At 37.2% G+C, this 13600-nt stretch overlaps 1 protein-coding gene across 1 annotated transcript; it reads right to left on the bottom strand.

The window, feature by feature from the left end:
- Positions 1-638: 638 nt before the first annotated feature.
- Positions 639-3479, bottom strand: htr1b (5-hydroxytryptamine (serotonin) receptor 1B). Its single transcript, XM_084097245.1, has one exon. The coding sequence runs from the start codon at positions 3180-3182 to the stop codon at positions 2028-2030; it is 1155 nt and encodes a 384-aa protein (XP_083953371.1). The 5' UTR covers positions 3183-3479; the 3' UTR covers positions 639-2027.
- Positions 3480-13600: the final 10121 nt, after the last annotated feature.

Here is a 13600-nt window from a genome sequence, read left to right as displayed (position 1 = left end):
ATCAATATCCACCATGAATACACATTGAAAACAGGGTTGAAGGAAGCACAGGCTTCGTGTGAAAAAAAGCAGAATTGTGGGAAATATCAAACATGCCTTTTCATGAAATGCTGCGACTTTGCACTGTCACCTCCATATGGGCTTAATAGGCCGATATCTCCTCCTCTGCCCTGTTCCGGCACGTCTTTGACGTATTACTCACCTCCTGCGGTAGACCTGTCATTCTCAGTTACTCTGTGATCTCTCATACTGTCAAGTGACAGATAATATGACTTATGAGCATATTGAGCAGAAGGTAAATCAATTTGGGTTAGAAATACTCAATTCATATCTAAATCTTAAAGCCTCGGTCAGTTTAACTGTGTCCAGTGCACTTGAACTCTTTGTGTACTGCTTCTGTTTGTACAGTGAAGACTTGACCTTAGTATAAATTCCCACTGCTTACTTGGTTTGATCTCAGAATGCTCACTGAGTGGAAATGAAGGACCAAAACACCCACATTTTTGGGAGCTTGGACAAGGGAAGAAATAACAAGAACAGGTGTAAAAATGAATCATTAATAGGCCTGTTTTCATTAGTCAAGCAACACATATTCGTACTGTTTAATCAACCAAGACAGGAAGAAAGAGGTACTGGATGTGAGCACAAGAAAATGGATTACCCATCTTATTTATTACGCTTAAAACCAGTCAGCAGCAATAGGCAGTGACCACATAAGAGCAATTTAATTGCACATTTAATAAAGAATAAAGACAATGAAGCTTTTTTTTTTTACACAATTTTTGCATTATTAATTAGCGACTGGTTGACCACAAGCTGTCAAAGCATTGTTCAGAAATCCAAAGTCATTGTACATTCTGTTTGAAGGAATATATCCTACGTCTACTGTTAAACGAGGCCCATTTAACAGATTATTACAGTACATGGCTCTCTGAGATTCTTGATTCTGATTTCAGTCTGATTGACTGAAACCTGTTTCCTACATAACTGTGCTTGTGTTTTGTCTTTACAAGTAAACGAATAAAATATCAACTCTAATTATTTAATATCCATTTATTTATGAATTTAAGTAGTCGTGTAACAAGTGATAATGTGCAGTCAGGCGGTCATTATTAGGATTATAATATGGCATGACGTGAATTTCCAATAATTCAAAGATCCGGTGTCAATTGTTTTGCTTATACCACTGCCACCAAGTTGCAATTTTTGAAGATTTTTACCTCTCCATTTTTTCAAGTTTTCATCCTTAAAACACATTATTATTATTTTTTTCATTTATCTTGTTTAGAAACAACCCATGCCATTGTTATTAATTAAAATAGGATCACTATTTGAAGTAGTAGAACTAGAACTGTGCTGATTCTAAGCAGCGAGAGGGAGGGAGTGTGAATGTGATTACTCGCATCTGCTGTGGCTCTCGGTCGTGTTAATAGGCAACAGCATAATTACAAACATGGAAATAATTTGTTATTTTTATCCTGTTGTCTGTCATTTATATGCTTGGTCGGGTATTTGTTGTCTGCTTCTTTTAATATTCTATGCTGTATGGCTCTTTGAAAAAAATACTAATGTGGCAAAGTGATGTGGGACTAGTGACATGGAACTGCTCTGCTTCATATCCCTGCAGGAAAAGAGCAAAAATCAACACCTTAAAGGCATAGTTTACCCAAATATGAAACTTTCTTTCTTCTGTAGAAAACAAAAGAATATATTTTAAAGAATGTTGGTAATCAAACAGTTTACACTACCATTGACTTCCATAGTATTTTTTTCCTACTATGGACGTCATGGCTACCATCAACTGTTTGGTTACCAACATTCTTCAAAATATATTATTGTGTGCTCAACATAATAAAAGAAACTATAGAGGTATGGAACAACATAAGGGTGAGTTGAATAATGACAGAATTTTCATTTTTGGGTGAACCATCCCTTTAAAACGTAGGCTATAGCAGCATCAGAATCAAGCATTCCGTTGCGTTAATGACCGACTGACTAACCATGATCCCTTATACTTATTTATTTTACTATCGTCTGCAACATCTAAATCTTATGAGTTTGTGAAAAGCTTTTTTAAAATCATCATTCGACATGGTGTATATTATTGGATTGATCAGTGAATTGACGTAGCCAAGCCATGTGAAAAAGTCAAAGAGTTCTGGGGAAAAGCAGGATGGACAGAGGGGAACCAGCAATGTGTAAATGAAAAACGGCAACCAGCACACAATATAAGCTCCTAAAATAACGCCCAGGGTTTTGGTGGCTTTCCTCTCGCGCGCAGCCGATATTCTCTTTTTCTCCAATAGTGAATCGGACACAGTTACTCTAATTTGATTGTCACTGCCTAGAGACCCAGTGTCCGAGCAGAGGTCATGCCTTCCACAATGCAAAGGAGAGGTCGAAGCCACCGAAGCGGGTGAATTAGTGCTGAGATGTGCCGAAGTGAGTCTTTTCCCCGCTTTTTTGGGAGACTGCTTCAAAATGCGCTTCCTCGCCTCCACGTAAATCCGCCCGTACAGGGCGATGAGCAACAGCGTAGGGATGTAGAAAGCTCCGAAAGTTGAGTAGATAGTGTAGAAGATGTGGTCCGTGTTGACCGAGCAGGTGGTCAGCTCCCCTGCCTTCACCTGTCTCCAGAAGAAAGGCGGCAGGGAGATGGAGATGGCGATGACCCAGGCGGTCGCCACCATCCCCGCGGCGCGCGCTTGGGTGCGTTTCTTGGCGTACTCGACCGCGTCCGTTATTGCCCAGTATCGATCCAAGGCGATTACGCAGAGGTGAAGTATGGACGCGGTGCAACAGGTTATATCTGAGGACAGCCAGATGTCACAGATTACCTGTCCGAGCGTCCACTCGCGAGTGACCGTGTACAGCACGCAAATGGGCATCACGAGCACCGACACCAGAAGGTCCGTGACGGCCAGGGACGCGATCAAGAAGTTCGCCGGGGTCTGGAGCTTTCTGGACTGGGAAATGGTGGCGATGACAAATGCATTGCTTAATATCGTTGCAATAGTGATGAGACCGAGAACTGATGCCAAGGTGACTTGGAAAGCGAAACTTTCTTGTTTTTCGTCCGTTTTAGGTGTTAAAGTCACATTTGTGTCGGTCGAGCTGTTTAAAACCTCGAATTGGGCAGGCGTTGGCTTGAATTGACCGCTGCGCTCCATCCCTGAAGACATATGTTTTCATATTTTGAAAATAAAGCAGTATTTTCTTCGCTTCATGATTTCTGTCAGCTCTATCATCAGATGCAGTCAAACGCTCGTTGGTGTTTTTGTTCTGACAATCAAAGATATCTTTCTGCTTCTTTAATTCTCAAACTCGGTCTATAAGAAAAATAAAAATCAGCTTCGAACACAACAGTTGCACAATATAAAGCATCCCAGAAGTTGTGTGAGAACATCCCTGCTCTTTCTTCACGTCCACACTCGAGTCATCTTCACAAGGCTGATAGTTTGCCTGCGAGCAGCGGCAGTTTTTCTTAGGTTTCACTGATAGGCGGTCGCAGGGTTCTTGCTTTTTATAGGGCTCTGATGCAAAAGTTGGAGCTTTGATAACCATGATCTTAGTTTGAGCGAGAATGCTGTCCTCTGGGTCTTAGTGCCTCCAAACCTTTATCATCCTTTTAATTCATCTAAAAAATAAATTCACCCTCTGCTTGTTCCAAACCCTTATGCTGTTGTTGTTGTTTGTCTTCTTCTTCTATAATTAGATTTATTTATAAAACAATTGGCAGATCTTTACAACATAATATTAAGATCCAAATAAGACAACATAAATGTATTTTTAATGAATCAAACATATACATTGCAACCAGAGTAGTCCGATTCCTGAAGGAATAAATCTGAGATGTTTTTGTGTGTGAATTAAACTTCTAACTAATTAAATGAGATACATAATTCAGTGTAATCACAGACTAGTTGTTCATATGACAATGTGTAAAGATGCACTTGCTTTTATGCCACCTCTATAAAGACTATGACAAGCGAATCACACATTTATAAATACACCCTTTTCAAGAATTGTTTTACATTTATTCATCATTGACACTATTCTGTACCATCATTTGACAAGGGAATATATATTCCTAACAAGTAGGCTAGGCCTATTAAAAGAACCACTAATGGAACTGTTAAAGTCACAATGAAATCAAAATGGACAATGAATTTTTTTAATGAAATATTGCAATGTTTATTATAAATAATTGTATCAGTGCACAACATTTTTTTTTTTTATTCATGTGCCGTCATAATCTTTAATATATCTTTAAAATAACCTCTTACAGCGACATCTCATCTCTGATCCTTGCACTTTTATTTGTTCAAGAAGCCATTTCACTCTGATATACGTCACTATAGGGAAGAAAAGACTATCGCAAATTTCATTTCATGCTGACTTTAAAAGGAACTGGAATTGTTAAAAACAAATCATATTGCTTCAGAAGACTTCGAATATGGCGCACATTTTTTAGAGCTTGAAAAATGTCTCCCTATGAAGGCTTGTATGGAAAAGTGCTGTGTGAAGATTCTCACACAAAAAAATCTCCTTTCATCTTTCTCAGCATATGGGGTTGAAACCTCATGAGGGTTAGTAAATGCTTCAGAATTTATTCTTTTCTTTCTTTTTTTCCCCTCCTAAAATAGGTGGGTTAAGGTTCTACAACTTACTTGATGTTTAGTTTCACCAGAACTGGTATTGTGAATGCAAGCACAGAAATAATATGTCTTCCTTTATATGAAAAGGTGTTCAGTTCTGGCCTCTTGAGTGAATGTCCTTAATTTCCTAGACAAGTTTATTGATTTTCATGTAGTTACAGTATGTACACCTACACACCTCTTAATTAAAATAGCCCTGACAGAGGAAATATTAAGCGGGAGGTGACGTGCTAATCAATTTTTCTTAAACTACAGTAAATGTGTTTGACTGCTCTGATAATTATATATCTGATAATAAAATCAGCCAAACCATAAATATAAATCAAACCAGTCACTCGTCTTGCGAGGCATCTAGAAAGGAAGAAGAAGAAGTTTTATTTATATAGCGTCTTTCCGTAGCTCAAGGTCACTTTACATTGTACATTACAATACATTTACACACCCGCACGGACACATTATCCAAAATACAAGTCTTGAATGTAGCCACAGATGAGATATTACGAAGTGTAAGGGGTAGTGAATTCCATAATTTAGGAGCATTAACACAAAATGACCTTCCACCTATACAGTAGACAACCGGAAACGAGGGATGGACAATAAACCGAGTTCAGCTGATCTAAGGCACCGGGCAGGGTGGTAAGAGTAAAGTAGATCAGGCAGATATGGAGATGCAAGACCATTTAATGCCTTAAACGTTAGAAGTAATACCGTAAAGTGAATACGTGATGCCACGCTAGAAAGCCTGGTGGAGGTGAGATCAGAGACGTGCAATATTACGAAGATGGAAAAAATACGTTTTCAAAGGAGACAACTGTCTGTCATCAAAAGTGATCTTTACAGTAGAAGTGAACCGAAACAATTACGTGACCTTCATTATGTAATCACTGAGTAAGCAGTGTACTGGAGTGAATTATAAAGTATTGCGAGCTTTTGTCAATACTGTCCCTGCTGACGCTATTGTGTTGTACTAATTTCCCCTCATTTTGTGTTTTAATCTTGTGATGTAGACTTTATTCCCAAATCAAAAGACTTTCAGGAGACACAATTATTCTCTTTTATATACATATAGCTCATTATGTTCTTTTCATTGCTTTCCACAATGCCCTGTTGAGCACAGTGGTTCATCAAAAAAATCATTTTGGTTTTCCTAGTACAAAACCTAATGCAGCCAATTATCTTCAGGAAAGCCACATTTGTCGCAGCTCGAGTGCTTTGAACACTTCATATTGGAATGTGCGCCTATAGGTGGGCGTAAGTTAAGTATACTATAAAACTGAAGCAAAGGTTGTCTGGTTATATAATGTCTGCATGTAGAAAAAGTCAAAAGAGGAGGGCAATCTAAATATACATATGCTTACCGAACCAACTAAATATGTGACTTAGCAGCAGAACACTGAATGCTCAAAAACACATTTGAAAATGCAGCACTATTAAAGTGTCATATTAAAATTGGCAATAATTATTTTATGTCAACAATTATTTTCATGTTATAGCCAAAAACTGCTAAATGGCTAATATTGTCTAAATAAACTCAAAAATAATATACTAAAAACTAAGTCATTCATGTTAGATCAAATCATTTTAAAGTGAATTTAGGCATCACAACATAATGTATGTAAAGATTATCTTTTTACTGTAATTAATTAATTTGGTAACACTTATTTTACAGTGCCATTGTTACAAATGTTACATGCAGTTACTATATTAATAACTATAAATTACATGCAACTAATGCTAAACCAAAACAAACCCTAATCCTAACCCTATGTAGTTACTTAATATTACTCAGTACTTAAATGTATAATTACAGTGTAACAAAGACACCTTAAAATAAAGTGTAACTATTTATTTTATAAGTGTTTTTGGTCTGAGAATTAAGTGGGCGTTTACATGACAACGTTTTCAACTGACAACTTTTTGCTTTTTGGCCATTCATTTACACAACAACAGAGTTTTGGGGCCTAAAAACGCAAAATGGGTTTCAAAGTGCACGTTTTTGAGAATGATACCTTTATCGTCTCTGTGTAAACTATAAAAACGTGAATTTGTTAAAATGGTAATGTCATGTGCTTGCGTATTACGGATTCTTCGTACGTGGATTTCTCAGTTATCTGGATTTTACTGTTGAGGATTTTACATGATCGAGGATTGTTAGGTTCTTCGTGCATAAGCTGTGCATTAATTTGTACAGTGACATCTATTATGGGAGTGGCTTGATGCTGTGCTTTCAAACTTTTATTTCTGCTGTCACATAACAAATCTACTTCAAAGGTTAAATTAAATGAACTGCTCATTACAACTTTGAAATAAAAATGTAAAGCCTGTACAAATTCTAGAAATCATTGGGAATCATGTTACACATTTCATTTAGCAATTATAACTCTCATATTTGGTCATTTGGCTGTTTTCTTATAAAGGTTCAGAAATTCGTCAAGTTTTTCGTCAGATGTATGATGTTGTTTTTTATTATGTCATTACGTTGCTGTCTTGCCATCAGCCAATCGCTGCATTGCTGATCATGGGTTCGAGTATCGATAATCTGCCCTTTCCATTGAACACAAGATCACATAGTAATCTCAGACAACTTAATCCAAATTTTAATCAAATCCGCAAATTCGTTTGAAGAACCAAATTATCCAGAGATCAGTTATCACGATTAAAAGATCTGGCATCTGTCAAACCATCTCAGATGTATTATGTGAGGTATGAAGAACAGACCACAGGACTGTGTTTGTGCTGCTCAAGATAATGAATTTATAAAGTAGATTTACAAGAATCATAGAAGAATGCGTATGTGCGCAGATGAGTAGTGTTTCTCTAAGTGACATCGCCAACTACTGGCCTGGCATGCGTAATACAGCTTTTTTTTCTTTTCTTTTTTTCATTTTCGTGAATCCGTATGAACGGGGATCATTTTGACAACGTTGTCATCTGTACACGCAAAAAAATTCTAAAACGCAACGGAAAACTTTTTGGTACATGTGTTAACGTGTTACCAAAGGTAATCTAAATTAGTGACAAATATTGGCAAATATATAAAATATTGAGCAATATTGACGAAATAAATATTATATATAGGTCTACATATAAAATGATAACATTCAAAATTATTTTCTCAAAATATCACGTTAGGTCACATGTATTCAGTTTCTTATAGAAAGTCCCATCTGTAATTTGAAAGCTTTATGACTCTACAAAAAAGAGTTTCCCATTTCCAAGGATTTGCCTTCATGGGCTGTTATGCACCTCCTCATCGGAAGATCATTTCATTATTATTATTATTTTTTTACAACATCTTTAAATTTTATATGTTGAACACAGAGACGGTAATTCAGTGTGATTTTTGAAGATGGTGGATGTTTTATACGGATCCTATAAAAGCTGCAGTCTTTTAAAAGAAACTGCTCTGTAACTGAAGAGAATCTTATTTCTGAAAGGCTTCGGGCTGATGTTTGATACAGTGTGTTGCCTTGCTGTAGTCGTGATAAACATCTCCGCTGCTCATTCCCTACCTCTGGTTAACATGATTGCATTTTCTCATGTTCATGTGTAGTCATAGAATCTGAAATTTGATTATCAGTTATCAAACAGAGCGGTCTGCCCCATGGCCTATTGAAATTATGCCCTCGAAGGTCAAGCATTATATACCACAGTTAAAGTTGGAGTGTTGGAGTGGGTTGAAGGCCTGGCTTGAAGCTGGAGCATTATCAGTTTATTGTCTGATAGATTCCAGCTGCAACCACACTGTGAATATGAACAATGCTTCTGTGTTCTTCCCTTGACAGCCTTACGGACAAAATTTAATAAAAAAGTTTCAGATTCTGTGTGTAAATATGTGTTTTTCCCAAACATCTATTTGACTTAACACTTTCACACCCCCCTCATCCTTTTTTCTACTGTTGTAACAGTTCTATAATTTGTTTGCAGATGTAATAGTAGGCTTGAAGGATTGAAAACGCTGTGTGGTGTTCAATCACGAGAACACCTTTGAAGATCTATAAAATGCATAAACGTATGAGTCTTGAGAGTGGAAAACAGAATAAGAGCTATAGTTTTCCCAAGGTCACAGAAATACATAGTCCAAGTTGAAAATCAATTTTTTGACATGCCCTCCAACATCTGACCCTCAGCAGTCATTTGATTCTCTTCTTTGTCAACGATTTTATTTCCTCCCTATCTAAATTAGGCCTTTATATAATTTGTTTCCCTACTGGCCGTCTGCCACCACATACAACAGGAAGTACAGTAAGACATTATACCATTTGACACTATGAAGGCACCTTCAATCCTTTGTCCTCTGTAGTCAAATATCAAGTATTCTGCAGTGAAACTTGTATATCCTATTGATTTGTTCTCGTCTAGACGCTGCATCAGTACATATGATGTAACTTTAGATTTGTTGTAGTTACAATCTGCCGGTTTTCATACCACAAGATTTACGTTATATCGCCCAGAACAAGGGTTTTTATACCTTTTCATGCCTTTCATTTCAAGGACACCCAAATATACAAGGAACAGCTAGGGGTCAAAGGGGTTGGGGTTGAAATGAGTCTCTTATGCTCACCAAGGCTTCATACAGTAAAGTAAAAACAGTAATAGAATTGCAATTTAAAATGACTTTTTTCTATTTGATTACATTTTAAAATGTAATATATTCCTGTGCCCGCAAAGATGCATTTTCAGCATCATTATTCCAGTCTTCAGTGTCACATGATCCTTCAGAAATCATTCTGATATCCTGATTGGTGCTCGAGTAGCAATTGTAATTATTATTACTTTAAAATTCTTGTGCTGATTATTATTTTTGTGGAAACCATGATATTTTTTTTTCTGGCTTCGGTGATGAATAGAAATTTGAAATATAGATTTTTTTTTTGTAACAATGTAAAAGTTTTTACTGTGACTTTTGATCAATGCTGTGTCAAAAATGATCAATATAACAATAATAATAATAAGTTTATTAACTTAAGGTTGGGTATTAACAATTTTTGTCTAATAATAATAGGGTTAGATATCTTTGAATTTTAGTGATTCTGATTCCAGTTCCAATTCTGCTTATCGATTCTGATTCTTTTTGCTACTGTAGAGAGACTGACAAACCCCCCCAAGCCAGATTCCCAGTGAAATGCTCTCAGACAACAAGTGCAGTGAGTTTGCTTCTTTCTTCTCTGAGAAAATCAGTAATATCAGAAAGGTGATCAGCACATCCTTGAGTTGCCCTGGGGTTAGACAGATCAAACCACCTGAGAAAGTAGTTACTATGTCTGATTTCAAAGAAATTGATGGCAAAATTTTGGAAGAAACCGTACAGCACCTTAAAACATCAACCTGCGCTCTTGACACACTTCCCACATCATTTTTCAAAAGTGTGTTAAACAGTTTAGAAGCAGATCTTCTAGAAGTGGTAAATGCTTCACTTCTCTCTGGGAGTTTTCCAAACTCCCTGAAAACTGCAGTTGTCAAGCCCCTCCTGAAAAAGAACAATTTGGATAAGACCATATTAAGCAACTATAGGCCGATCTCAAATCTTCCGTTCATAGGCAAGATCATTGAAAAAGTTGTCTTCAATCAGCTGAACAAATTCTTATGCTCGAATGGATATTTTGACAATTTTCAATCTGGTTTCCGACCGCACCACAGCACAGAGACAGCGCTCATAAAGATAATAAACGATATTCGCTTAAATACTGATTCAGGCAAATTATCAGTGCTGGTACTACTCGACCTCAGTGCTGCATTTGACACTGTCGATCATAACATACTTCTTGACAGGCTGGAAAACTGGGTGGGGCTTTCTGGGATAGTCCTAAAATGGTTCAGGTCATATTTAGATGGGAGAGGTTATTATGTGAGTATAGGAGATCATAAGTCTGAGTGGACATCCATGACATGCGGAGTCCCTCAAGGCTCAATTCTTGCACCACTCCTGTTCAACCTGTATATGCTCCCAATGAGCCAAATAATGAGAAAGAACCAAATTGCTTACCACAGCTATGCAGACGACACACAGATCTACTTAGCCCTATCGCCTAACGATTACAGCCCCATTGATTCCCTGTGCCAATGCATTGATGAAGTCAACAGTTGGATGTGTCAAAACTTTCTTCAGTTAAACAAAGACAAAACTGAAGTCATTGCGTTTGGAAACAAAGATGAAGTTCTCAAGGTGAACGCATACCTTCACTCTAGGGGTCAAACAACTAAAAATCAAGTCAGGAATCTTGGTGTGACACTAGAGTCAGACCTTAGTTTCAGTAGTCATGTCAAAGCAATAACTAAATCAGCATACTATCATCTGAAAAATATTACAAGAATTAGATGCTTTGTTTCCAGACAAGACTTAGAGAAACTTGTTCATGCTTTCATCACCAGCAGGGTGGATTATTGTAATGGACTCCTCACTGGCCTTCCCAAAAAGACCATAAGACAGTTGCAGCTCATACAGAACGCTGCCGCCAGGATTCTGAGCAGAACCAGAACATATGAACATATCAAACCAGTCCTCAGGTCTTTACACTGGCTCCCGGTTAAATTTAGGATTGATTTTAAAGTATTATTACTGGTATATAAATCATTCAATGGCCTAGGACCTCAATACATTGCAGATATGCTCACTGAATATAAACCCAACAGATCACTCAGATCACTAGGATCATATCAGCTAGAAATACCAAGGGTTCACTCAAAGCATGGCGAGTCTGCTTTTAGCTATTATGCCAGCCGCAGCTGGAACCAGCTTCCAGAAGAGATCAGACGTGCTCCTACAATAGTCACTTTCAAATCCAGACTCAAAACACTTCTGTTTAGCTATGCATTTAATGAATGAGCACTGTGCCAATGTTCGTCCGACTGTTTGTACTGTATTTTATTTTGTATTTTTCTAAACTGTTTTAAATATTCTTATTTCTTTTTATTATTTTAATTTCTTCTATGTAAAGCACTTTGAATTGCCATTGTGTATGAAATGTGCTATATAAATAAACTTGCCTTGCCTTGCCTTGCCTTATCTATTCCCAGTTTCGATTCTAGTATGGTAAAAAAAAGAAATGAAGTAATTTTTTTTTATATCAAACATTTATTCTGTGTGTTCTCGCAAAGCATTCTGTTGCAGCTGAATCTAAATTTTAATTTTATAACAAGTATCCGATTCCTGACCTTAAGTATCCAGTTGGAATCAATTTTCTATTCTCAACCCTATTCATCAACTACAACAACAGCAGCAACAGTAATAATATATACACCCCCCTGGGTGTCCTTTGACCCCAGTTTGAAAGTCCCTGGCTTGAAGGCGAGTCTGTTTTTGTCCAGAAGCATTGGAAATGTGGTTTGGAGGCTCAGCTTCACTGGTCTGCCATCAGTAGGCTAGTTTACACCATAAAATGACTTGAGCTGAGAGCTTCATAAATCATCAGGCAGTGGTAATTCGTTGTACATTAATGGGCTCTGATGAATTATGAAAATAGCCTCTGTTTAGTTTACTGTCAATGCAAGCAATTAAGCCTGATCTATATCTTGATTGGTGCAGTTTTGTCAGCACAACTGTAATTTAATGATGCTCTCAAAATCTTGGCTCAAAAGGGTGAGACAATGGCATCTGAACACTAGTATTCACTGACTTCTTTTTCGTTCTAAAGATGCCAATAAGATATTATGTGACTAGACAATGTGGGCCAGTTTCCCAGACACAGATTAAGCGCTGGTCCTGGGCTAAAAACCATGAATGAAGAATCACTGTTGTCTGTGAAACTTAACCTTGGACATTGGCTAATTTGCATCTGGGAAAACAGCCATGAAAGTTTCCCAAACACAGATTAAATCCGGCCTGCATTAGGGAAACCATCCCAAAGTCATCTTTAGCAAAGATCAATGGCCATACTTTGCATTTAAATTCAAGTAATCATTCCGACACTTCGAGGACCATACAGCCATCTGACCCAGCACTTTCATCACATTCTTGTTGTCATTTGGACTTAGTCAAAGTGAGCAAGATGCCGGTGTCAGGACATGTACGAATGTGTGATTTTCATCCAGATGATTGGGAATCTTATCACGAGGAAGAGCGAATCTGCTTCTCCCAACACATTTGCAAGGTGTCATATTGTGTTCCGCAGGTGTTTCACAGTGAATAAATTGAGGGCAAAGGTAATGTGATGCACTGTTGACTGTTTTCAGAGCATTTTTCTCAGTGTATAAAGAGGGAAACACTAAAACGCAAGGTCGCTGGAAGTCCAGCAAAATAGAATGGACAGATAACATGGTACTCTATGTGTTACTCTAAAACTCTATAAACTAGACTCTCTGCAGTGGCATGAAAGAGAAGGATGTCAAAATTTGGATCCATTATAAAATATTCCAGACATCTTGTGCTTGGAGCTCCTTTAACTGCCACCTTATTCCACCACAGTGTTGTAAGAATGATGCCATCAGACAATGCTGTATCTCCTTCCTCACCTCATCATCCTCCTCTTGCCATTTCCACCTTCAGGCTGTTTCCTCAGTCGGAACTAACAACATTGCAGTTTTTTTTTTGTTTTTTTCTCACACATGGACTTTACACATCTACTGTATGCAATGTAGAAATATCGACCCAAGGCAGGATGTGTCTCTAGTACTTTTGTTTGAAAAAGTAAATTTACTTGACCCCAAAAATGAAATTTCTGTCCTTTTTTTTAGTCATCCTCATGTTGTTTCATGAATTTCTTTCATCTATGGAACAAAAAATAAATAAATAAACAATTTTATAAATAATTAAATTAATACAAATTTTGAAGAATGTAAATGTGGGTAATATTTGCTTCAGAGGATTTGGAAAATGTACATTTAACATTTACATTTAATCATTTAGCAGACGCTTTTATCCAAAGCAACTTACAAATGAGGAGAGCAATAGAAGCAGTTAAACTCACAATAGGACACCAATATGTAAGTGCTGTGACCCTTTC

Source organism: Abramis brama (assembly GCF_963993115.1).
Source record: "Abramis brama genome assembly, chromosome: 21".
NCBI classification, from domain to species: Eukaryota; Metazoa; Chordata; class Actinopteri; order Cypriniformes; family Leuciscidae; genus Abramis; species Abramis brama.
Note: the sequence above shows the minus strand (reverse complement) of the source record. Positions and strands in the feature narration are given on the sequence as shown.